This window comes from Solea senegalensis, linkage group LG9 (genome assembly GCF_019176455.1).
Source record: "Solea senegalensis isolate Sse05_10M linkage group LG9, IFAPA_SoseM_1, whole genome shotgun sequence".
Classification (NCBI taxonomy): Eukaryota; Metazoa; Chordata; class Actinopteri; order Pleuronectiformes; family Soleidae; genus Solea; species Solea senegalensis.
In genome coordinates, this window is record NC_058029.1 from 13,892,795 (window position 1) to 13,920,145 (window position 27,351).

At 39.0% G+C, this 27,351-nt stretch overlaps 3 protein-coding genes across 10 annotated transcripts in view; all 3 read left to right on the forward strand.

Moving 5' to 3' along the window:
• Nucleotides 1-1,213: 1,213 nt before the first annotated feature.
• On the forward strand, nt 1,214-8,256 carry LOC122774393 (B-cell receptor CD22-like). 2 transcript variants are annotated; one of them, XM_044033602.1, is made up of 12 exons: nt 1,214-1,388; nt 1,469-1,521; nt 1,601-1,933; nt 2,029-2,253; nt 2,885-3,163; nt 3,314-3,592; nt 4,332-4,625; nt 5,873-5,954; nt 7,057-7,078; nt 7,214-7,315; nt 7,419-7,501; nt 8,084-8,256. In XM_044033602.1, exons 2-12 carry the CDS (start codon nt 1,479-1,481, stop codon nt 8,151-8,153), a joined length of 1,812 nt encoding a protein of 603 aa, XP_043889537.1. In that variant the 5' UTR covers nt 1,214-1,388; nt 1,469-1,478; the 3' UTR covers nt 8,154-8,256. The 2 variants fall into 2 exon arrangements, with proteins under 2 accessions (XP_043889537.1, XP_043889538.1); XM_044033603.1 differs by lacking the exon at nt 3,314-3,592.
• A 689-nt stretch (nt 8,257-8,945) lies between these two features.
• Nucleotides 8,946-15,622, forward strand: LOC122774392 (B-cell receptor CD22-like). Of its 2 annotated transcripts, none has more exons than XM_044033600.1 (11): nt 8,946-9,702; nt 9,801-10,133; nt 10,234-10,458; nt 11,092-11,370; nt 11,523-11,801; nt 12,380-12,673; nt 13,469-13,550; nt 14,442-14,463; nt 14,599-14,700; nt 14,804-14,886; nt 15,448-15,622. In XM_044033600.1, exons 1-11 carry the CDS (start codon nt 9,660-9,662, stop codon nt 15,512-15,514), a joined length of 1,809 nt encoding a protein of 602 aa, XP_043889535.1. In that variant the 5' UTR covers nt 8,946-9,659; the 3' UTR covers nt 15,515-15,622. The 2 variants fall into 2 exon arrangements, with proteins under 2 accessions (XP_043889535.1, XP_043889534.1); XM_044033599.1 differs by having other exon boundaries at nt 8,946-9,585.
• Nucleotides 15,623-15,635: 13 nt separating this feature from the next.
• Nucleotides 15,636-27,351, forward strand: part of LOC122774394 (protein MTSS 1-like) — a 48,361-nt gene continuing 36,645 nt past the window's right edge. For all 6 annotated transcript variants that reach the window (XM_044033604.1, XM_044033606.1, XM_044033607.1 and 3 more), the window contains exons 1-3: nt 15,636-16,641; nt 19,035-19,096; nt 25,041-25,114. In XM_044033604.1, the coding sequence (XP_043889539.1) occupies nt 16,570-16,641; nt 19,035-19,096; nt 25,041-25,114 (208 nt within the window). In that variant the 5' untranslated portion in view covers nt 15,636-16,569. The remainder of the gene's footprint in view (nt 16,642-19,034; nt 19,097-25,040; nt 25,115-27,351) is intronic.

A 27,351-nucleotide genomic window follows, 5' to 3' on the forward strand; every position in this document is an offset into this window, starting at 1 on the left:
AGACAGCCATTATGCAAATTCCACTCTGTAGTTTGTTACAGTAAAGACACTGTCAGTTGCACCACAGCTCGCACTATAATAAATCAGCAGTAAAGTTAAAGAGGCAAAGTGATGCACTTTGTTGCATTTGATCAAAATGTGGTTTTGACTTTCCTCTGAGAGCAGATGTTGCGCGTAATAAATGCTTAAATAAAGCATGCATTTATCATAACAGGTTGGTTTTAATAAATAGGCAGTAAATAATCCATATTGAGGAAGTCACAAAAAAAGTTTTAGTTTTTTTTTAAAGAAACTGAACAGAAACCAAAAATAAATAAGATGCTGCGGGCAAACACTCAAGGCAGTGCCATAACTTCAAGTTTTATTTTTACACAGCTGAGAGTTTCCTAAATGATCATCTCAGCAAACCGTTGCAATAGTAACCAAAAAATAAATATAACCACACAATAAATAAAATGTCTGTCGTAACACAGTCTTGAACTAAAAGGAAATATTTTTGTAATAATTGTGTCATTATCATGTTCCTCTCACATGGATGTGAGGTAATAGTGGAAATGTTCCCATAGGTTATTTGCCAAAAAGAGAAATACATATTTAGTGATAATTTTTTATTATTATGTTGTATTGTGACCACTGCTAGACATCAAATGTTGTATAATCTGTTGAAATGATGAGCAGTAGCCTGGTACTTAACTAACAGTTGTGTTTCATCACTGGTTACATGTTACAACTCACCAGAAACGTCTGTGCCACATCTTTGCCATGTTGGCCTCACAAATAAAGACACAAAGCAAAAAGAGTTAACAAGAGGGTTGAACATGGAGTGACGGTTAAATTACAGTTACAGGAAATAAGCTTCCTGTCACCAAATGCCACTGTTTCTCCAAAGAACATAAACGGTACTCAAAGCTGCAGAGACACTTGGCACACAAAATGACACGCCGTCAGTGGAAGGTATACAAAGCCCAGTAAAACTTCATCCATCCGTCGTTTACACTATCAACCAGAGACAGTTCCTCCAATCATTATGCAGATCACAGCGTCCGCGCCCGCCCACTTCTCCATCGACTCCGAGAGAAGCTGAGCTTCCGTGCAAAATCCGCTGTTTATCATTACTCTTGTCATTTTTAGACATTTTCATGCAGAAATATTACATATATGTATTTATACATACATATACATGTATAGAAATATGTATGTATATATATATACATATATATTTCTGTGCTGCCTGTTGTGTCTCAAGAGTGTGGAGTCTGGTTTAGGTTTGGAGAACATCTAACCTCATGTTACCAGCATTTTGAGTCAAGAAACCATCCCACTTCTGCTTTTCATTTCACACAGATATTCCCCGGTTAAGTCTTTAGTCAGTCAGTTTGCTGTAGCTGGTGAGTACAGATACATTCTTGATATTTTACTGCCAGTGACTTTATAGTAATGAGCTGTGTCTTAAACTATTATGTTATAGGCTCAGGTCAATGATGGGATATTTCATTCTGATGATCCTTGTTTTTACACCAGGTACAGGAATACTGATTGACACTTATTATACATTATATCAATATGTATACAACAAATCTTTTATTGTTTTTGCCCAAAGGTGTTTGGAGTGGATATTGGAAGGTGACCTTAAAGAGTCAGTGTGCTTTGAAGGGCACATCAGTAGTTATAAAGTGTGACTATGACTACCCTTATGGTCATACTGTCACCGAGGTGCACTGGTTAAAATGGTCTGTAACCAGTCAGCCAAAGCTGGTTCCCCTCTCTGATCTGCCTTCACCTCCAGACTTTAAATATGTGGGCAACAAATATGGCAACTGTGACCTGAAGATCAATAACGTCCGACCCATGGATGAAGGACTGTACTATTTCAGTTTTGTGACAACGCGCGACACATGGAGTAGTAAATACTCCGCTCATTTGACTGTGCGAGGTAATGACAAAACAATGGACATTATTATAGGTCATTATTTTCACGACTTAATACGTTTTTTAGTAAAGATGAATGTGTTTCTGACCCTGGACCAGAGTTGACCGCCTTCGTGAGGCCGACCACTGTGTCAGAAGGATATAATGTCCGACTGATCTGCGAGTCAGGCTGCCCTTCACGTCCAGGCATCACCTGGTTCAGAGATGGACAAAGAGTGTCAAAACCACAGTTCTGGGCCAGAAGAGAGGATGCTGGGACGTACCAGTGTGCCGTCGTTGGACAAGAGACAGCCAGATCTGCCTCTGTTGCTCTGAACGTTCACTGTAAGTAGCAACTAACCACCAAAGCTCAAATGACAGGCTGTTTTCATCACATAAAACATAAAACGTTACCAACCTTAACAATGCTTCAGTTTAAATTCTGAAGATCACATCCTGAATACAGAACAAAACTCTCAATAAATAGCCCATAATAATTGAAAAAAAGACCTCACTGACATAGTGTGTCCTTGTGACAGTGAGTCAGTAAAAACAATTTGTTTGTATTAACAGCAGCATGATCATAATCAGACCTGATGTTCTCTGTAACTAAAGCCTATTGTTTTCAGATGAAGTATTCAGCACACAAATAATGACATGATGAGAGAGAAGTAGGACCAGATGTCTTTTTAATGCAGTTCATACAAACCGGATAGTCCCTCCTTCACTGAAGATCTGTGAAGAGTTTCACCACAGCGGAATTCACACATTTATTTTGTGTTTTCATTGACATGGTGCTAGTGCATGTCTTATTTAAAATAATCTCTGTTAATATAGGCTGTCCTCCAAAGGAAGGGAGAAAATAAGCATTTACTCCAGTATTTGCTTAATGCCTATAGTAATCTGCCCTCACACTACACTACATACTGTTTATATATATATACATTATTTTCATGTTTACTTTTTCTTTGGTCAGATGCTCCCAAGAATGTGACACTGTCCATAAGTTCACCAGCAGACATCGTCAGAGGAAGTTCAGTGACCTTCTCCTGCAGCTGTGAAGCAAACCCACCTGTGACACACGAAGGATACAGCCTGTACAAGGGTGAACAGTGGGTCAGTTTAGGACAGACACACACCATCTTTGATATCCAGCCCAGTCACAGTGGACTGTACCATTGTCAAGCAACGAACAGCATCAGCTGGATGGGCATTGACGTGGTCAAATCGACTGAGATTCACCTTGATGTCCAGTGTAAGTGTGATGACGTGTTACTCTGAGGAGAAAATAAGCATACAGTATACTTTAGTCTTCACTTTATGCCTATTCTAATCTGCCATCACACTACACTGTATACTGTTTTTACTCAGTCAGTATGTTCATGTTTACTTTTTCTTTGGTCAGATGTTCCCAAGAATGTGACACTGTCCATAAGTTCACCAGCAGACATCATCAGGGGAAGTTCAGTGACCTTCACCTGCAGCTGTGAAGCAAACCCACCTGTGACACACGAAGGATACAGTCTGTACAAGGATGAACAGTGGGTCAGTTTAGGACAGACCCACACCATCTTTGATATGCAGCCCAGTAACAGTGGACTGTACCACTGTCAAGCAAGGAACAGCATCAGCTGGATGGGCATTGACATGGGCAAATCCACTGAGATCCACCTTGATGTCCAGTGTAAGTGTGATGACATGTTACTCTGAGATGATAGCCCAGTCTCGGGTGGAGAGGAAGTGTTGGTGAAAATGTTCATGTGTCATATTTGCACAATAGCCTACAGACATTTATCTCTTTAAGGAGGTCAACATTACAAGGTCAGTTAAAACCTGAATATTTAAAAGTTACTTCTCAAATTAGAAACCATGTCATCACAATGCATTATCCAGCCCCTTACACTAACCTGAAACCATCACAACTAAATCCCTAACCCTGAAACCAAGTCTCAACATGAGTGAGGACGGTCATATCAAAATCAGTGCGGGCTTTTTGCCTACAAGCATGTGCTGAGCATTGTCATCACTGACCTGCACCAACAGCACAGCACAGCCAAACAACAATGGAGGAGACAAGTGATAGCAGTCACACGAGAGATGTTCAAATCAAATTATGAATATATTTGGAGCAGTCAAGCCATGCACGTCAAATTGGAAGAAACCTATCAAAATTCAGGAGTGTTCCAGTGCAAATGTGTGAATTTCTGTAGGAAAGTTACGTTCATGTGAAATTCAGATGCAAGACAGTTGTAGGTATTTCTAAGAACCTAAAAATTAACATATCAATATCTCTCGTGTTACTCTTTTCCCTCTTTTTCCTTTTTTCGGCATCCCTTTTCCCATTTAATCATTGAGCAGCCTTTACAAGGCTGCAGAGTTGGAGAGCGACTCCTCATTGAGTTTACACTGTCCTTTGTCTTCAGATGAGCCCATGAATGTTTCAGGTTCAGTGGAGCCACAACAAGTCGCTGAGGGCGGCAGTGTGAATCTGACCTGCAGCAGTGTGGCTAATCCTGCAGCAGACAGCTACACCTGGTACTGGAGGAGGACACATTCAGCCAACTCCAACTCTATTCTCCAGGTGGGCTCAGGACAGATGCTGTCTCTTCACTCTGTGGAGGCTTCTCACTCTGGACTGTACTTCTGCCAGGCCAGGAACAGTGTGGGGGAGAACAACTCAACTGAGGTGCTTCTCACCATGGAGACAATGAATCAAGGTATGTGCCACTTTAGAAAAGTTACTTTTTTATAGTCATTATCCTCAAAAGAAGATCGCGCTTTTTCCCAAAATGTTTGAACACATTTTCAGAAAGAGCCACACGATTGGTGTAGAGGACTATTTCATTATTTTAAGTTTGAATCCCACCTTACCCAATTTTAACGTTGTGAATTTCGTTCATAATACTTTGCTACAATATGTGTTTATACTTCCAGGGTAATACATTTAGCATTTAAAGTCAATCAGAATGCTGCAAAAATGAATAATACTGCCTTTACATGCTGGCAAAGATTGAACTGAACCTTAATAATAACAATAACCCTCTCATGTAAATACAGTCACAGTGATGTGGGCAAGGTACTTTTTTTGAAAACAAAACTGAATTATAAATATAAAAACAGATACCATGTCAAAAAAGATAAAGTAGAAATACACAGTAAATACTACTACAAACATAAAGTCTATACATTATTGTTTGAATTAGTGTACAGTGTGAAATTCAACTCATTCATTTACATATCTACTTCCTCTTCTCTGCAGCCCACCTGATGTTTTCTGCCTCATAAAAGTCAGACTGTTGAAACTCCCTCCAGGTCAAAGGTCATCTCCCTGACCAAGCCCTGTGTCTTGTACAGGGAAAACACTTTTGCATGGCAGTAGATATACTTCCCTGGTACATCAGGGAAACAGGCATGAATATTAGAGCTGCCTGGCCCTCCACTTACTTTGAAAAGTTCAAAACGTTCTTAAAATGTGTCGAGGAATGTGAAAAAGACGCTGTCTTCTGTTTCTCTGCTGCGCCGCCACAAAAAACATCTCCTTACTGTTATGCCAAGTGGGAAACAGCGCCCCCAAAAACCTACTTGTGGTCAAAAATATATTACATCTGTAGTGGTATCTCAGGACCTTTTATGCCCTTTTTTTGCACTCAACACACGGACATCAGAAAGCAAAGGTCCTATATCCAAAATAATTGTGAAACTAAAAATCCTACAAAAGTTCATCAAGTCTTTGTGAAAATAAAATAAAGGATAAGTTGTACTGGCAGAAATATGTAATCTACTACCAGCTGTAAATGATACAATTCAAAGTCCTGTGTGGTTTTGTGTACTTGGTCTGTGATATATGATGACCGTGTGGTGCATCATTTTTGTCCTCAAGTTGTCATTCTGTTTGATGTGAGCATTATGACACATGACGAATTTCCGACAGGACCAACATCTTTAAATGTGTGTTCCTTCTCAGGCAGCCAGTCCCACCTCATCATAGCTGGACTTGCAGGACTCATTGTTTTAGTGGCTCTTGTGACAGCTCTTCTTCTGTTCTGGTGAGTATGGACATTTACTAGTGTTGTCTCTACATCTGTTTAAAGTATATGATGTGCTTCTTATTGAAAAACACGTTTCCAAGCAATGTTTTGGTGTCATGTTGCTGCTGTGTTTCCCACTATTACAGAAAAAACGTCTCAAGAATATGACACCAGAGGATTGAGCAGTTGAGAGTTTGGCCTGATTTGTACATAAGCAAAAATGTAACACAAAATTTAAGTAAACAGATAACATTATACCTTTTGGCCATAACTGAGATACTCTGTGTAGTGTTTTCATACTATATATACAATGTATACAATGTAGTACATCATTCAAATGTGTATAACTTTGTAATTTTCCTATCCCAAAACAAAGAACAAAGTACTCAGAGAGCACCTACTTCCACATTTCAATCATTTGCTCCTTTGGGCTGATGATCTACAACCCCCTAAATGTCATTTAAATCTGTATTTTAAATCTGCTCACAAACAGACAAACAAACAAACACAGTGAGAAACCAGAGGTGGAAAAAGTAATTGAATATTGTACTCAAGTAAAAGCACCACTATTTTGATAGCATTTAACTTAAGTACAAGTAAAAGTAAAAAAAAATAAAAAAATAAAAACTAGCTTGTTTATAATGTACTGTAATGTACTTTTTAACAAGGTTGGGGTTATTTCACAAATCTTGCATGAATTGTTTTTAATTGAAGGCACATCTTTACTAATTAAAGTGCTGACAAAATAAAATATGTAAACACATAATGTAATGTGTAATGTGCCAAATCACCTGTCCTCATCATTCACTGCCAGAGTTTCCGGTGTGTGCATTATTTTATTTTTTTAAATCAGGCCAACACTTGTTTTTACTTTGTAATGGATGTGATTAAAAATGTAGTGAAGTACAGTACTTCCAAAAAAATCAAAAAAGTAAAATGACAAATTTAGTACAAAAAGACCCTACTCAATTGCAGTAACGTGAGTACCCTCCTTGGCAGAATTAATACTATAATTTAGCTGATATTTATACCTGCAATATCCCCCAGTGTCCACCAGGGGGCCATGTGAGGCACTTATTTCTAGTGTCATGTGTAACAATTATTTGTGTTCTTTTGTCAGGAAGAAACTAAGAGCGCAAAACGTAAGTGCACACAGTAAACTCATTGAAATGAGTAATCTGTATGTGATCAGTGATATAATTCAAATGATTAAATAAAACATTATTCACCTGTGAAAGAAAACCTGATGTTGTTTCCTGTTCTGTCCTTGTCTGCAGGCTGTGTCTGGCTCCAGAGTAAATGGCTTGATCTCTTCAGTCAGAGAAGATCAGCTCGACAACATTTATGCCAACATCACAGTTCCGTCCTCTCCCCCTCTTGTAAGTGCTGATCGGGTCGTGCTTCTCATTCACAAATGAACTCAAAAGCATAAATGTTCAAATGCATTTTTTTAATGAATTCACTGCCCTGCTCTTGCTTCAGACCTCAACTTCTGACGAAGCTGACGTGATCTACTCGACTGTGACCATCAAACACAAAGCAACTAATGTTCCACCTCACATAAAGTATGTTTTCTGTCCATACATGTTACACTGCACAGCTAATATTTAGTTTCATTTGTGACTTTCAGTCAAGTCTAGTTCATGCCAGTGTCTTTTAGACCGTTACAAAACAACATGAATTGGTGGGAAAGGACCACATTTTTCACCAGACCAAGAAAAAAATAAACCTGTAGCCAGGACTTCACAATAACTTTATGTTTTACCTGTTTGACTTTGTTTTAAATACTCACTCTGTAAAGCAGGGGTCTCTGACTCAAACCACCTTAAAAGTCATTTCAAATGTGAGTACAGTGCCCTCCTGAAACACCAAACAGACGTTTGTCTTACAGGCAACAACATTATTAAATCATCTGTAACTTTGCTCTGACCTTGTATGTGACTGCACTAAATTTGAATGTGCTTTGCCTCCACCCAAGAAAACCAAAAACAAAACACAAGCCTATCACTTCCATGTTAGTTACATAACAGATGAGGTACTCTACCTTAACATCAAATCTAGTTAAAATGTCAATATTAGCATGTGTAGACACAGGAACAATGCCCAGTGCATTAATACTTTCATTTATATCAGTGTTTTCTCTTCAGGTCCAAAGCAGAAGCAGAGGAGGAGGATTCTGTGATCTATGCTGCTGTGGCTAAATCCAGAGGATCCTGATCTTAACAAAATAGTGGACAGGAAACAACCATTTTTGTTCAAGTGTTTAAATGCTTTTTCATTGTTATTATTAATATTATTATTATTGTTTGCTAATATTATGGGGGGGTTGGGGGGGCGTAGAGGTTGCGAAAATGCGGAGGCTGCAATGTTAATACAATAATCACGTAAGACGATCCGTCTTCCAACTTGTGACACGTTCTAATGTAAATACACCACATACAACAATATTTGACGACATTTTCGCTGTCTTAGAGCAATCACCACTGCCTCATTCATCCTGTAAATACATTAATACAACACATGCAAAATCCACTGTTTATCATTAGTTCAAGTTTATGTACAGTATTCACTACCTGGCCAAAAAAAGTTGCCACCTGGATTTAACCAAGCAAATAGGTAAGGGGTTGCTGCAGTTGGTCAGGTCTAGGTTCAACAACATTATGTGCCCAAAGAATGAGGTCAGCTGACTACCTGAATATAATGAATGACCAGATTATTCCATCAATGAATTTTTTTCTTCCCTGACGACATGGGCATACTCCATGATGACAATTCCAGGATTCATCAGGCTGAAATTGTGAAAGAGTGGTTCAGGGAGCATGAGACATCATTTTCACACATGGATTGGCCACCACAGAGTCCAGACCTTAACCCCATTGAGAATCTTTGGGATGTGCTCGAGAAGGCTTTGCTCAGTGGCCCGACTCTCCCATCATCAATACAAGATCTTGGTGAAGAATGAATGCAACACTGGACGGAAATAAATCTTGTGTCATTGCAGTAGCTCATGGAAACAATGCCACAGTGAATGAGTGCTGTAATCAAAGCTAAAGGCGGTCCAACGATGTGACACTTTTTGCCGGGACCTCCTTGGTTCCCTATTTTTGTCTAAATGACAACCTTTGTTAAAAAATTAACATTTTCTGGTGGGACTTCATCGTGGCGTCCCTTGTTTTCGGTCTCCTGCGAGCCATGCTTCATCTTTAAAAGGAGGCCGTAACATGTGGGGACTCTTTTTTTGGCCAGGCCGTGTATAACAATAGTCTTGTCATTTTTAGACATTTTCATGCAGAAATATTAAATATGATGTCTTTCATACTTTCATAAATTCTAAAGTCTAAAATAACACGTCCCACAGAGACTCTGTGACATTTTACATAGAGGGTGAAACTGAGAATAAAATTATGTCCTGAGCACATGTCATTTTTATTTACTGAACAAACACTGTATTGTTCTGTGCCGCCTGTTGTGTCTCGAGAGTGTGGAGTTTACCCGTGCACACCCAACATATCTTACGTTTGTGTATGGTTTAGGTTTGGAGAACATCTAACCTTATGCAATCAGAGTCAAGAAACCATCCCACTTCTGCTTTTCATGTCACACAGTTACTCCCTGGTTAAGTCTTTAGTCAGTCAGTTTGCTGTAGCTGGTGAGTACAGATACATTCTTGATATTTTACTGCCAGTGACTTTATAGTAATCAACTTGTTATAGGCTCAGGTCAATGATGGGATATTTCATTCTGGTGATTCTTGTTCTTGCGCCAGGTAAAAGAATACTGATTGACACTTATTATGTATTATATTAATATGTATATGTTAATGCAAGATATAATCAACAAATCTTTTATTGTTTTTGCCCAAAGGTGTTTGGAGTGGAGATTGGAGCGTGACCTTAGAGAGTCAGTGTGCTTTGAAGGGCACATCAGTGGTTATAAAGTGTGACTATGAATACCCTTATGGTCATACTGTCACTGAGGTGCACTGGTTAAAACAGTCTGTAGCCAGTCAGCTGAAGCCAGTTCTCCTCTCTGATCTGCCTTCACCTCCAGACTTTAAATATGTGGGCAACAAACATGGCGACTGTGACCTGAAGATCAATAATGTCCGACCCATGGATGAAGGACTGTACTATTTCAGTTTTGTGACAACGCGCGACAGATGGAGTAGTAAATACTCCGCTCATTTGACTGTGCGAGGTAATGACAAAACAATGGACATTATTATAGGTCATTATTTTCACAACTTAATACGGTAAACAGTACAGTAAAGATGAATGTGTTTCTGACCCTGGACCAGAGTTGACCGCCTTTGTGAGGCCGACCACTGTGTCAGAAGGATATAATGTCCGACTGATCTGCGAGTCAGGCTGCCCTTCACGTGTAGCCATTGTCTGGTTCAGAGATGGACAAAGAGTGTCAGAACCAGAGTTCTGGGCCAGAAGAGAGGATGCTGGGACGTACCAGTGTGCCGTCTTTGGACAAGAGACAGCCAGATCTGCCTCTGTTGCTCTGAACGTTCACTGTAAGTAGCAACTAACCACCAAAGCTCCAATGACAGGCTGTTTTCATCACATAAAACATAAAACGTTACCAACCTTAACAATGCTTCAGTTTAAATTCTGAAGATCACATCCTGAATACAGAACAAAACTCTCAATAAATAGCCCATAATAATTGAAAAAAAGACCTCACTGACATAGTGTGTCCTTGTGACAGTGAGTCAGTAAAAACAATTTGTTTGTATTAACAGCAGCATGATCATAATCAGACCTGATGTTCTCTGTAACTAAAGCCTATTGTTTTCAGATGAAGTATTCAGCACACAAATAATGACATGATGAGAGAGAAGTAGGACCAGATGTCTTTTTAATGCAGTTCATACAAACCGGATAGTCCCTCCTTCACTGAAGATCTGTGAAGAGTTTCACCACAGCGGAATTCACACATTTATTTTGTGTTTTCATTGACATGGTGCTAGTGCATGTCTTATTTAAAATAATCTCTGTTAATATCTGCTGTCCTCCAAAGGAGAAAGGAGAAAATAAGCATATACTCCAGTATTTGCTTAATGCCTATAGTAATCTGCCCTCACACTACACTACATACTGTTTATATATATATACATTATTTTCATGTTTACTTTTTCTTTGGTCAGATGCTCCCAAGAATGTGACACTGTCCATAAGTTCACCAGCAGACATCGTCAGAGGAAGTTCAGTGACCTTCTCCTGCAGCTGTGAAGCAAACCCACCTGTGACACACGAAGGATACAGCCTGTACAAGGGTGAACAGTGGGTCAGTTTAGGACAGACACACACCATCTTTGATATCCAGCCCAGTCACAGTGGACTGTACCATTGTCAAGCAACGAACAGCATCAGCTGGATGGGCATTTACGTGGTCAAATCGACTGAGATTCACCTTGATGTCCAGTGTAAGTGTGATGACGTGTTACTCTGAGGAGAAAATAAGCATACAGTATACTTTAGTCTTTGCTTTATGCCTATTCTAATCTGCCATCACACTACACTGTATACTGTTTTTACTCACAGTCAGTATGTTCATGTTTACTTTTTCTTTGGTCAGATGCTCCCAAGAATGTGACACTGTCCATAAGTTCACCAGCAGACATCATCAGGGGAAGTTCAGTGACCTTCACCTGCAGCTGTGAAGCAAACCCACCTGTGACACACGAAGGATACAGTCTGTACAAGGACGAACAGTGGGTCAGTTTAGGACAGACCCACACCATCTTTGATATGCAGCCCAGTCACAGTGGACTGTACCACTGTCAGGCAAGGAACAGCATCAGCTGGATGGCCATTGACATGGGCAAATCCACTGAGATCCACCTTGATGTCCAGTGTAAGTGTGATGACATGTTACTCTGAGATGATAGCCCAGTCTCCCTGTTTCTAAAGCAGGATGTGTCAACACTGCGAAAGACTCGGGTGGAGAGGAAGTGTTGATGAAAATGTTCATGTGTCATATTTGCACAATAGCCTACAGACATTTATCTCTTTAAGGAGGTCAACATTAAATTACATGTCATTTAGCAGACAAGAGAATTGAGTACAATCAGCCATGGGTGGAGGTGAACTTGACCATGAAATCTTTTGCCCACAGGGTACCAGTCTTAACCACTGAGCCACTCAACCCCAATTACAAGGTCAGTCAAACTGACTGTTTGACCTTGTAATATTGACCTCCTTAAAGAGACAAACTTGAATAATTAAAAGTTATTTCTCAAATTAGAAACCATGTCATTTCAATGCATTATCTAGCCCCTTACACTAACCTGAACCTTCACAACTAAATCCCTAACCCTGAAACTAAGTCTTAAAATGAGTGAGAACGGTCATATCAGAATCAGTGTGGGCTTTTTGCCTACAAGCATGTGGAGAGCGACTCCTCATTGAGTTTACACTGTCCTTTGTCTTCAGATGAGCCCATGAATGTTTCAGGTTCAGTGGAGCCACAACAAGTCGCTGAGGGCGGCAGTGTGAATCTGACCTGCAGCAGTGTGGCTAATCCTGCAGCAGACAGCTACACCTGGTACTGGAGGAGGACACATTCAGCCAACTCCAACTCTATTCTCCAGGTGGGCTCAGGACAGATGCTGTCTCTTCACTCTGTGGAGGCTTCTCACTCTGGACTGTACTTCTGCCAGGCCAGGAACAGTGTGGGGGAGAACAACTCAACTGAGGTGCTTCTCACCGTGGAGACAATGAATCAAGGTATGTGCCACTTTAGAAAAGTTATTTTTTTATAGACATTATCCTCAAAAGAAGATCGCACTTTTTCCCAAAATGTTTGAACACATTTCCAGAAAGAGGCACACGATTGGTGTAGAGGACTATTTCATTATTTTAAGTTTGAATCCCACCTTACCTTGAATAATACTGCCTTTACATGCTGGCAAAGATTGAACTGAACCTTAATAATAACAATAACCCTCTCATGTAAATACAGTCACAGTGATGTTGGAAAGGTACTTTTTTTGAAAACAAAACTGAATTATAAATATAAAAACAGATACCATGTAAAAAAAGATAAAGTAGAAATACACAGTAAATACTACTACAAACATAAAGTCTATACATTATTGTCTGAATTAGTGTACAGTGTGAAATTGTCTTCTGTTTCTCTGCTGCTGCTGCTGTGCCGCCACAAAAAATGCCTCATTACTGTTATGCCAAGTGGGAAACAGCGCCCCCAAAAACCTACTTGTGGTCAAAAAGATATTACATCTGTAAGGTCCTGTATCCAAAATAATTGTGAAACTGAAAATCCTACAAACGTTCACCAAGTCTTTGTGAAAATAAAATAAAGGATAAGTTGAAATATGTAATCCAGCTGTAAATGATACAATTCAAAGTCCTGTGTGGTTTTGTGTACTTGGTCTGTGATATATGATGACCGTGTGGTGCATCATTTTTGTCCTCAAGTTGTCATTCTGTCTGATGTGAGCGTTATGACACATGACAAATTTCCGACAGGACCAACATCTTTAAATGTGTGTTCCTTCTCAGGCAGCCAGTCCCACCTCATCATAGCTGGACTTGCAGGACTCATTGTTTTAGTGGCTCTTGTGACAGCTCTTCTTCTGTTCTGGTGAGTATGGACATTTACTAGTGTTGTCTCTACATCTGGTTAAAGTATATGATGTGCTTCTTATTGAAAAACACGTTTCCAAGCAATGTTTTGGTGTCATGTTGCTGCTGTGTTTCCCACTATTACAGAAAAACGTCTCAAGAATATGACACCACAGGATTGAGCTTTGTAATTTTCCTATCCCAAAACAAAGAACAAAGTACCTACTTCCACATTTCAATCACTGGCAAATCATTTAAATCTGTATTTTAAATCTGCTCACAAACAGACAAACAAACAAACACAGTGAGAAACCAGAGGTGGAAAAAGTAATTAAATATTGTACTCAAGTAAAAGCACCACTATTTTGATAGCATTTAACTTAAGTACAAGTAAAAGTAAAAAAAAAAAAAAAAAAAAAAAGTAGCTTGTTTATAATGTACTGTAATGTACTTTTTAACAAGGTTTGGGTTATTTCACAAATCTTGCATGAATTGTTTTTAATTGAAAGCACATCTTTACTAATTAAAGTGTTGACAATAAAATATGTAAACACATAATGTAATGTGTAATGTGCCAAATCACCTGTCCTCATCATTCACTGCCAGAGTTTCCGGTGTGCATTATTTTATTTTTTTAAATCAGGCCAACACTTGTTTTTACTTTGTAATGGATGTGATTAAAAATGTAGTGAAGTACAGTACTTCCAAAAAAATCAAAAAAGTAAAATGACAAATTTAGTACAAAAAGACCCTACTCAATTGCAGTAACGTGAGTACCCTCCTTGGCAGAATTAATACTATAATTTAGCTGATATTTATACCTGCAATATCCCCCAGTGTCCACCAGGGGGCCATATGAGGCACTTATTTCTAGTGTTATGTGTAACAATTATTTGTGTTCTTTTGTCAGGAAGAAACTAAGAGCGCAAAACGTAAGTGCACACAGTAAACTCATTGAAATGAGTAATCTGTATGTGATCAGTGATATAATTCAAATGATTAAATAAAACATTATTCACCTGTGAAAGAAAACCTGATGTTGTTTCCTGTTCTGTCCTTGTCTGCAGGCTGTGTCTGGCTCCAGAGTAAATGGCTTGATCTCTTCAGTCAGAGAAGATCAGCTCGACAACATTTATGCCAACATCACAGTTCCGTCCTCTCCCCCTCTTGTAAGTGCTGATCGGGTCGTGCTTCTCATTCACAAATGAACTCAAAAGCATAAATGTTCAAATGCATTTTTTTAATGAATTCACTGCCCTGCTCTTGCTTCAGACCTCAACTTCTGACGAAGCTGATGTGATCTACTCGACTGTGACCATCAAACACAAAGCAACTAATGTTCCACCTCACATAAAGTATGTTTTCTGTCCATACATGTTACACTGCACAACTAATATTTTGATCAATTTGTGACTTTCAGTCAAGTCTAGTTCATGCCAGTGTCTTTTAGACCGTTACAAAACAACACAAATTGGTGTGAAATGACCACATTTTTCACCAGACCAAGAACAATTAAACCTGTAGCCAGGACTTCACAATAACTTTGTGTTTTACCTGTTTGACTTTTTTTTAAATGCTCACTCTGTAAAGCAGGGGTCTCTGACTCAAACCACTTTAAAAGTCATTTCAAATGTGAGTACAGTACCAAACAGACGTTTGTCTTACAGGCAACAACATTATTAAATCATCTGTAACTTTGCTCTGACCTTGTGAGACCACACTGAATTTGAATGTGCTTTGACTCCACCCAAAAAAACAAAACAAAGCCAGTCACTTACATGTTAGTTGTCTCTCAACAGTTGAGGTACTCTAACATCTAACATCAAATCTTGTTAAAATGTCAATATTAGCATGTGTAGATACAGGAACAATGCCTAATCCACTAATGCTTATTCATATCACCGTTTTCTCTTCAGTTCCAAAGCAGCAGAGGAGGAGGATTCTGTGATCTATGCTACTGTGGCTAAATCCAGAGGATCCTGATCTTAACACAAGTGCAATGGTGGACAGAAAACAACCCCTTTTGTTCAAGTGTTTAAATGCTTTATTATTATTATTATTATTATTATTATTATTATTATTATTATTATTATTATTATTATTATTATTATTGTTATTGCTATATTTTGTAATTATAAAAGATTTATTTTTTACATGGCCATACTTTATGTCAATGCAGGTATTTCATAAGAAATAGGAGACATGCCACAGAGGGAGAGGCATTATTTAATTCCAATAAAGATGATAAATTCTGTATTTCATCAGTTGCAGTTACTGCACTTCACCACTGTGGAGCAGTACCATCTCTGAAATGTAACCCTCCTTATTGAAATGTGGTTTTATTGTATCCCTTGGGTTTTGTTACTAAAATCCACTTTTTTCCAACAATCGTTTCACTATTTTCTTTTGATATCATTATTATAATTATTATTATTATCGTTATAAATAAACATAAATCTCGATTTTTACCTTAACTTTGGAACGTTGGATGATTTATTTTGGTAGAGACGATTGACCGGAAGTGAATCTCTTTCTTTGTTCCGGCTGATTTGACTCGACTTGACTCTTGTTTCTCCTCTGTTCGGTTGTTGTAAGTGGAGTCTACAGTCGCAGCGGTTCACATTGTGGGCTTTACCTGTCAGCAGACACAGCGGCGTTTACAGCCACATTTCGTGGATTATTTCTCGTTTTCCTCCAGAAAACTCGTTATAGGTTATCTTAACGGCGCAGTCATGGCTACGACCGGGGCGACGTAGAGAGGAGAGGGGGGTTTAAATTTCTCTTCTCGTCCCGTCTGTTGACTTGAAGGCAACGGTGCAGCAGAGCAGAACCGAGCGACCTGAGTTTCTCTGTGTGTTTGGCTGATATTTTAAAAGTTGTTATTCGCATTTTTCCCAGCAGCGGTATAAACATTTCTGCCGGGTTAGTTTTTTTGTTTTTCGGTTTACTCTTTGGAGCTTTAGAGTTTTGCCCAGGAGAGCTGGCGAACTGAGAGCGGCTCACTGAGTCGGGACTGACCGCTGGAGTTGGTCCTGAAAATGGAGGCTGTGATCGAGAAGGAATGCAGCGCGCTCGGAGGACTCTTCCAAACTGTGATCGCAGACATGAAAGTAAGACGACCTACCACTACTACTACCTACTACTACTACTACCACTATTACTACTACTACTACTACTACTTCTTCTTCTTCTTCAATACGCACTTTCTAACCATAGTTATTTAAACTGACTCCATACATATCACTCCAATGTAAAATTTGAATAAGAACTAAAGTCACGTAACTTCAGCTAACATCTACTTCTGAACTTCAGTTAGAGACTCTCAAACGTCTTTATTGTGCATTTAGTCTATAAAAGGTTATAGGGTTTACAATTAATCAGTCAATTATTTTCGTAAATGATCGATTCGTTGTTTGGTCCAGAAAAATGTTCGTGTTTTGTACAAATATTTTCACTGTCACTGAAACTAGAACACATTCTCATAAAAGAAGCTGAAATCAGAGAAACTTAAAAATAAAACCACTCTTATTAATTGACTAAATAAATGTTAATTAATGAAGCACTCAATTATTTGTCGATTAAAAAGATTAATTCATAACCCAATTTTCCAGTATTGATACAGCTAATATACTGTGTTGCTATGCTTGTATAAGGCCCCAACTAATTCTAACTTTTATTGTCAGTTAATCAATTAGTAGTTTATGCTATAAAATGCCTTGATTTGTCCACAAACCAAATATTTTTTTCCCACTTTACTGATGTAGAGAAACAAATTGGACAAATCACATTTAAGAAGGAGAACTTTTTTTTAATTAAAATACAAACAAGCACTCAAACTGATACGTCACTTATCATCATAGTGGGTGATCAGTTTAGTAGACAGTTACTTATCCATAATTTGCAGCCTTATGCTTCAGTTTTAGATAAAACAGGATTTAGGTTGAACCTGGATTCAGGTTGAAGTTGCTGCAGCAGCCACCATTGGATAAAAGCTAAATTTGGAAATCAGTCACATAACTAGGGCATCTTGTTTTTTGATGTTATTTTTGACTGACTGTGGCTGATGAGACAATTAGCAGATTTCCCAGCTGCTGTGCTCTTGACTGGAGGAATCCAGGGAATGTAGCTGCCAGGCTAGAAAAATCACCAACAGGCTCTGAAGGCTTTGACATGTGCGGGTCAAATGGCCAGCCACCAGGTCTACTGGAGTCAGGAAGTTTGTTATGAATACTACTCAGACAGTCAGCACTTCTCTCCATGCCTTGTATCACTTGACTAGGCAATTCAAGGACCCCCTGTTTCCACACTGTTGGGTTACTATGTTGTCAGTGGAAATATGGAAATGCACTTGTGTATTTGCCTCCAACATAAAACACATTTTCAGTAATGCCTCACAGCTCACAGTGACTTTGCAGTTAAAATCAGGTTGTTCCCAAATGGGGGTCCAGGTCCAAGGCATGCTGCAAGTTTTCAGATTAGGCCTATATTTGTGTTTTAAAAGGTCCCAGACAACAATGGAATCTTAAATAGTTCTTAAATTGTCACATAGTCGCGTCATTCCTACAGAAATACCCGATGAGTTCCCTTGTATACTTTAATTTTATATTTTAGTAGATGCTTTGGCTTAACATAATTGAGAGCTTCTGATCTAATCTATTGGCAAGAGTGAGGAAATGCAGAGGAGCTGGTGTGTCATGGTACTGGTGAAGTGTTTGATATGGAGCTGGTAGACTTTTACTCAAATAGATGATAGATGAGAGAAATGCCAAGGCAATGACAGTAGAGAGAGAAAGAGGGGACAGTGATAAAAAAAGAAACAAAAGTGATGTAAGGGAGATCAAGAGACTCAAAGGGAGGGGTGGGAGATGGCTGTTTGTTGGGTGTAATATTTGGCACCATAACATGACATTTCTCAGGTCTTTGACAGTCGTAACACACCACTGGCAAACATGTGGTCATGCTATATCCAACACTCTATCATGTGCTGTCTTATCACTGTGTTAACATCCTCTTGTCAGTGCATTAGGCCACTTGTTCTCCATGATAGTTTGGACAAAAGACTCTTCAACTATTTTAAGCTCACGACCAGAACTGGGTAAATTAAATTTAGAGTTCCATTGGGAACCAGGCTCATCATAACAAAGTATTAGTGCCCTTGTTGTGCAGAAGAGGCATGTGACCCATTTTACAACATGCAAGGCAAGATTTCATTGCCTTTTGTCCAGGTAATAGATTATATAGTGATGTAAAGAAGTTAAACTAGGAGCAAAATGAAAATATCTTAGACTAATCTACATGCTTTATTTTAAATTCTAAAAATTATAAATATGGGAAAACACTTTTAGAGGTGACTCATGAGTGGGGTTAAATGAGGAAATCGTGTAAGCCCTGGTTTCTGTTTAACCCTGTAGATAAGGTCAGTGTAGCCCAATGTTGTTATGAAACAGTGAGAATTCTTGAATCTGTCCTGATGGTTGTGTCTGTCTTGTTTTTTTTCCCACAGAGCAGCTACCCTATTTGGGAGGACTTTATCACCAAGGCTGGCAAACTGCAGTCGCAGCTCAGGTGAGTGCGTGACTATATACAAGCACAAAATATGTCAATGTTTCTGTCACATTGACAGTGGATGGAATATATACAGAGCTATTACAGTGATTAAAACTGCAAGAGGGAGAGCAACATTTGTGCTGATTCATTTAGCTGTTCCTGTAACCCGAAAAAAAAAAAAGGTTATATAATAGAATATATAGTATTGTAGACTATTATCGTAATGTGTATTTATACTACATGTTGACACACAAAAAAATAGAAATGTGGCAAAAAGTGAATAAATCATATTGTACATGTTGCATGTGACTTAAATATCTACTGAAGCTGGAACTGGCATGTATTGGAAGGGGAAATACCTCCTGTGATATTTGCATAATATCTCTGTTTTCTATCTTGTACTACTAAATCAACCTTTGTATTTTATTTGGCTTTTAAATATCAGTCAATATTCTTCCCAAGAAAAATGGCCACATGTCCTGAGTCAAACAAGCAGTCATGTTGACGTAAAAGCCCAATGTCTTGTCCAAAAGCCCAATGTCCAATGCTGTCTGTAGGTCAATATCTACCCTTCTGGTTTTATTTTAATCTTTTTAAGCCTGATTTAATTTGTTTTTCTAACACTGTGAATGTACACACCTCCTGTCAAAATTATTCCATGTCTTTAAAGAACAATAGATGCCAGACCCGGTCACCTCTCCTTGTTGGTTTTAAGTGGCCACGTGTCAGGAGACACACAATTTATGGCGGCTGAAATAAAAGCTCATTGTTGAGCATGTACAGTAAATACGGATGTCCTGGGGTCTGAATTATTCTTTGATTGACAATACTGGACATTTCTCTCCCATTTTAAGTAACCACGTGTCCTCAGACATACTAAGACTGACAGTTGTATAGAGGCTTTGGGGTTTCCAGGGGCCACACTGACCCGTTCTTCCATTTTTCTCAGTAGTAAGGCTGATTAATGGTGATATGTTATTTATGTGTGTTCTTAAATTAGAGGTTAAATATGTGACCTTGTCATGCTAAAAGCTTAGGGAAGTGTTTGTGGCTTGGTTGCTAATAACTGGCTGTAGATTAGTTTGATGTCTGTCCATCAGGACATCAGGGCAATGATGAAAGTACAGATGGAGGGAGATGGAAAAGTATTGATGAAAGGTAGATGTGAATGAGTGCAATGAAAACAGTTTTCGTGAATAAACGATGGACATTTAGAAATGGCGTGCCTCAAATGTTCCAAATGTGTTTGCTGTGCTGGAAAAATATTTTTTAATGGTGGATGCAGTAAATCAGCAGCCATTGGGGCTCTTGCGCCTTGTGTTCTCTCTATGGTGATATGGACTTCACCTGCTGCTTATCTTGATGAACAAACTCCCAGTATTCACAACAGCACAGATAAATGAACATTTTCTTACAGTGAAACTTTGAAAGTTTAGTTACAATTTCCCATACATTTCATTGGTCAAACTAGTTTAATGACTGCTCAATTCATTCAAATAGTTGCCTGTCTTTAGTCCAGTGTAACAATATGCTGTGATGCATAATCATTGACCCATAGCTAAGAGGAGCAGCTAATGAGCTGCATTCAAGGACCCTGGTAAATTTCATATTTTCCTTTAGACCTACCATGTGTCAGGCTTAGAGGAGCATGTTCAAGATGCATTCAAGAAATCTCTTAAATATCATCCAAATGCTTGCTGCCACTGCCACCTTGTGATAATAGATGCACCACAAATTAGGTAGTCATTGCAGGAGAAAGATTGTTTTGTATAAATACAATCATTGGTTAAACATTTGTCTTGTGTCTTGTATCTTTTTAATTATGAAGTCACGGTAACTGATGGGATTTTTTATAAAAATGCTAATAATCAAATAAACCACCCCTAATAAAGAGACAACTATATTTAAGCAGTGCAGCATGATGAAGCTTGGCCTATGCCTATGGAGTGTGCTATCTGGGCTTATACACGGCGACCTACAAATAAGACTTTGTCTGCTTTAAAGCTGGTCTCCAAAACTAGCAACTAGCACCTTTGACTGCTGCATATCCCCCCACCCAAGGACCCCTGTAATCTGTTTTGAGACTTGACTTCATAGAGGGGCTCACACACACAGACACACCTTCCCACTTTGGCCTGGATAAGTGACTAGCCAGCAGTGGTAGCAACAAATGTCTGTTTGTGTAATGACGTCCTGTGGCAGACTACTCTGTAATTTAGCCCCTTTTGCTCCCCTCTCACAAAGCAACTAGGAAATCAACCAATTACAGTGTTGGCTGTTCTGTCTGTTTTTGGTCCAAATATGGTCAGTGTGTGTTGTTTCTGGTATTATATAGCCATCTTACATGCACACATACACATGAACACAGTACGCACTCTGGGTGGAATACAGGCTGGCTGATTTCCAATCACGGTCCCCTTTTAACTTGTCAGTGTTTGGTCTTTTTTGGTGGGTCATGTTTAATGCCGCTGGGTCCGAGCCAGGTTTGCACACAGTAAAAGTTAATCTAGTGATGCAAAAAGACCTCAAAGCTTTAAATTCAGCTTTTGAACTATGTGATCAGGAAGGAGGCCAATAGTATTTTGATGGTAGACAGACACCCCATAAATAGATTGAACAGGTTCATAAACAGATGCACGTAAATCCCTACAACCAGAGTACTATTTTAGTTAGATATGTTAATATATATTAATTTTGTATGTATGTATGTGTTTACAGCTTAGCTGTAAACACATACACAAATGATTTGCTTTTCGGAGGAAAGTGTGAGATATGTGTCTCTTTGATGTTAAGGATGTTTGTATTCAAACTTATTTAAGTGGTCTGTCTTTCCTCTATAATGTCTCTGCAGCAATGCTCTTTCATTATTATTCTGTCTCCAGTCTTACTTATCATAAAAGTATCAAAACATGTAAAAAATAATAATTGTTGCTAATTGTAGTGTCCCGAAAAAGTTTAATTTGTTAGCATTTCTCTTGTTAAAGCATGGAACACATTATCTTGCAGATGATCATTATGTGTAGTCATAAACGGCCGCATACTGTACTTCAGTGTATGGTTTTCTCTCATATTAAAAGCCAAATTCTTCAGCCAAAACCACTTCCATGAAAACCTGTTTTAAATTAATGAGTTAAACTTGACTCAACAAGACTTGGCTGCAAATGCATGATCCATTTCATAGACCATTGTGTACATGTTATAAATTAGTGGAGGCAGATATCAGCTGGAGGTTCCTCGGGTACCCACGCTGGGCTGTAAATAGAAAGGAATCCGTGTGTGCCTGCGTGTATGTTTCTTTTTCCATTTGTAGGACACACCCTTGGATCTTCTGGTCAGCTCTGCAACAACACAGGACTTATCAGGCAAAATCACTTCAAGTTCAAGAGTGATAATAAAGATAGTTCTATTAATGAATGGCATGAGACGATGGGTCAGAGAAGTAGAAGAATATCAACTAAATTTTTTGTTGTCAGACTCATAATGAGGTGGCAATTATCCTCATAAGATCTCCCAGGGCCAGGTCATTCTTATTGTGTTCCACGTCCATTGAGAGTTGAATGTGCGTACATGCATGTGGTTCCGTTCATACTGAAACAACGGTCTGCGTCAGGCTAGTGTTCCACACATGCATACTTGGTCTTGCATTCCATTCCAGCTGTGGCAGTTTCTCACCAGGGGTTCACCCTCTTTTGTATTTCCTTGTATGCTTCGAGCACTTAGTTGTACATTTGTGGTAACCAGTGGATCTCCTCTCATAACCTGAAGTTAGTGTCCAAGGTTGCTGTCTTTTTCATTGTTTTTCGTTTGATTAAAACAAGAGCACGCCATCAACAGGAATGGAAAGTTTGATGGCACTCAGTGTCCACAGTCCACACAGACTCATCTGTCCATTCAGGGTCCATCCATGTGAATGTCAGTGGAAATGGGTGGATGACAAAATTTACGTTCTCAGTGCAAACACGCCATATGTAGACTTCGCCAGTTTACTTTCCCCTTAAGAATATCACCCTAGCCAAAAGCTCATGCAGGAAATTAAGTTCTGCAAATACCTTTCTCACATTATTCAATACACATAATAAAAGACACACTATTAAGTTTCCTTAAAAAAACACTGGTTCCCTCTGCACATCAAACATGAGAGTCACTGTGTTACAGCTATTGTTTTGCACAGTGGTGAAAGGTATGAGTCTGGTTGTTTATGGATTCCTAGGTTGTTTTAAAAAGGTTTCTTGTTGGCCCATGGAAGATAACAGGTGTTTTCAAATCAAGGCACATGGAGTCAGAACAAACAAGCTTTTGTTGCTGAATATGCTTTGGAAAATTTGGAGTCGGTTGCGTTTCTTTGTGTGACATGAGTGATAGCTACTCTTCTCTGCTGAGGAGATCAGATATCACACACATGCATGTGCACACACAAGGACCATCTCCATACTTGTGATCTTAAGAGGTCTGTTTTTATCAGTTGTACAAGTTTTCCCTCCAAAGCCAACTAAGGTAACTGGTCAGGCAGAAGGATAGGTAGGTGATTAGTTGGGGTACCACTAAAACAGTGCCTGTAATGTCTAAAACGGAAAGTAAGTTTACACTAAGCTTCTATTTATCTTTTATGAGGAGGTTGTATTTTGCCCTTCCTGCAGTCTGTTGTGTATACACTGTATCTTATCCTGCAGAATACTTGGCACAAGTCAATTTGGCCAACTGTACAAGATGGCAGATAAGCAGGTATGACTTGGACACTTGCCATAGGACCCTGTTCCATTTTAGAGCTGAACAAAGTAGATCCAACTCTGATCCGTTCATTGACATGTACTGTAAGTGTGAGTGTGGCAAACTCTGCTCAGGAGTTACTCTGCTGAGCCAGACAGATTCCAGCGGTCTCTAAGTAATCACATAGACATTCCTCACACAGCAGGGCATACTTTAGTTTAAACACACACACACACACTAATACACAAGCACACTCATACTACTGGTCGGGATTCATAATCAAAAATGTACCACAAATTTATGTATGTATTATTTGTGCAAATGCATGCAAAATATATACAGTACTGTGCACAAGTCTTAGGCTATCATTAGATTTGTTGTTGTAGCAATGCTATAATGGTCATACTGTATAATTATTTCTCAATCACTTAATTGGAACACATCCAGAAAGTATGGTAAACATGTATGCAGTTTTAAAATCAACAAATATTTCAGAAAAGGTTAAAATGTCAAGTTTTTGGTGTTACCTACCCTTACAACAAGCACAACCCTCTTAAAACTGGAGTGGAACCCACATTTTATTGGTAAAACCTGCACTTGTTTAACTATTTCACGTGGAAAAATATCTACTGTGAAAAAGGTCTATTACTACAGCTTTATTCAAGACATGCTTGAGCATTATATACACACACTGCATGAGTTAAACTCATTGACGGCTTGCTAGTATTTAAGACAACTTGCAGTCACATCATTCCAATCCAAATGCCAATGGTCACAGTGCCCCACCAGCTTTTTTGTTTTCAGGTCTGTCTGTTTTTATTTTTTTAATATTTCAGATGAAAGAATATTTTTTCCCATCGTGTCAGTTTATGTCATTTCCTGCCAACACCTGCATGTAAAGCCAAGAGTTGATTAACTGGTACAGGGTGTGTATTTGTATCTGTCTGTCACAAACAATTAAGTGACAAGGTACTGATTAAAAGCCAGTCAAACAATTTGTCAAAAATGTGCCCTACTGGGGGTTTTGGGGGGTCAGAGGTAAAGGATAGGGTCTGATTAGTAGAGTTTATGATTAGGATAAGTCTCCAGGAAATTAGTCTGTGTAACTAAGGTGAACTATGGAAATCTGTGCCTCAGTGTTGATCCTGTCATGAATGAGATATATGCCCTTTTGCTGAATAATAAGATATTGTGTGTAGTTTGTATTGAAATATTTTTTTTTTAAAGCTTTACTTGTTATTGTGTTTTCTCCTAGAGCGACAGCGGTTGCTGTGGCTGCCTTCCTGGACGCCTTTCAGAAAGTGGCCGACCTTGCTACCAACTCAAGAGGTAGGAACATGCACCCAGATAAAGAGGACTGAGGCTGTAGTGAATTGTCTTCTCTGGCTATTCTTTTTCTGTTTTTGAAAAGTGAGCTCTCACTCTGAGAATCCCCTCTTGTCGCACTATGCTGACAGGGTTAAATCAGTGAAGTCACCATTTAACAGTATGTGAGTCTAGGCACCTATGTGTTAGTGTTTTTGGTTTGTCTAGATGTAGCTTTACTGTGCAAGTCCAGTCCACAAGCTCACTGTGCTGAGAAACTTTGTGGGTTGTTTGCTTTATCGTATAGGTAGTAAATCTGTCAGTGTGCTGTTTGAAGCTGTGCTGCTGGCATTGTCTCCAACCTCTACCACTTTTCCGTTGCTTTTTGCACCCCCACCTATACCCCACCTCTTCTACAGCTGGACTCTGTACTAGTCTGCTCCAGCTCTCTGTGTGTGTGTGTGTGTGAAATGGGGGTAGAGGAGTGAGGGATTTCATCTCTCCCCAGCTTTGACACCTCCAGCCTTGCTCCATACTATTAATAGGAACTGAGACGGACACACACATTCATCATCTCACTCATTGCAGAGACAAAGAGAGGGGTGGTGATGTGGGGGAGTAGAGCTAGAGAGTAATGGGGGAGTGCAGGGAGGCAGTGATCACCCCCTCTCCTCTCTCGCTCCCTCTTTTTCTGTCTATCACACATTATACATGTTTTGCTGTTAAGAATTGACTAAGCAGAAGAGTGTTTCTCATCTTGCATCATTTTCTCTCCACATCCTTTTTGTACAATGTGTCTTATGTAAACACTATCATATGGCACTGATTTTGTGAGGTTTTTGTGTGTCCTGTTGCTCATGTTTCACTTTAGAGCTAAGCTCTCCAGCAGAGAGGCACACCAGGACAATGCGTTGTCATGTGTACCCATAACCTGTCCATGTTACTGTTGTACCAAAGTTAAAGACCATATTTTTCATCAACAGACAGTTTTATTGGTTTACATATTCATAAAAGGTAATACTACACTCCCTACGACAGATGGTGAGAGGTTTTTTGTTTTGTTTTTTGTTTTACAACCTATTCTTGTAAGCCTTTTATTTTGCTTGTCACTTAATCTTGCAAATAGCTTTAATGTGGAGATGTGTAATTATTTATTTTTAAATAATGGTGTAAAATGTTCTGTAGTCATCTGAGTTTGATTGTTCTTTGTGGTAGCCCAAAATATTTTTTCTGGGGCTGCAACTAACTGTCATTTTCACAATTAATTAATTGGGTTTGTATTTTCGCAGTAAATGGATTAGTTATTTGGTCCACAAAATGTCAGTAAATGTTGATCAGTGTTTCCTAAACCTTGAAATTATGATGTTCTCAATGTCTTGTTTTCCATAAACCAAAATTCAGTTTTAATAATCGATTCATTGTTGCAGCCCTACCAGTTTGCACTACTGTTTTTATGGAAACTCGATCTAACTGGTGTCTTATCACACACCCTCTCTACCTAACGATTGTCTTCCTGCAAATGGAGGGGTTAGTTTTTCCATATTGAAAGATATGAATTGAGGCCTTAAACACAATATCTTTGCTTGGTTGTGTAGAATCTTTTATGTATTTTGCTAAACCAGAGGCTTCCTTTGAAGCTGGAGAACAAGGCCAACACTCACTTTTAAAGATGTTAGCAATATGTTTGTTGGTGGCTATGGGTTCTATATCTCAGAGGTGTGAAAAACTAGTTTGATTTTTAGGTCAGTCCTCACAGCAGCCTATAGAATATGTTTGGTAGAGAAAACATGATCTCTGCTGTGCAATTTACTGAGGAGTCATTTGTAACCAAACCGAACTGCTTCTCTGGAATCTACTGTATCTACAAAACAGTTGTGTAACTGTGCCTGGGGTAGTCACCTGTGAAGCTATCACCTTACTGTACTGTTCACTTACAGAGTACAAGAGCAAAGTGTGTTCTCTAGGCATCACAACCTGTGTGTTACTGTGCCTTTGATGTAGGTTTTGTCTGTAGTTATATCAGGCTGACAGGCACGTCTTTTTTCATTTAGCTTATGATAATTTGCCAGAGGCTGTTGAGGCCATATTATACACTAAGTTGATGGCGACTCCATCTTCTTATTCTCCTGTGTTTCTTTCCTTGGCATGGAAGTCTCTGGGCCCCTCTACACCTGGCATTAAAATGTGTTTTCTGTGATCAGATTGCTATCGGATAGCACCTGACCACTTGTAAGTACATGTGTAAATACAGCCAAGGATGG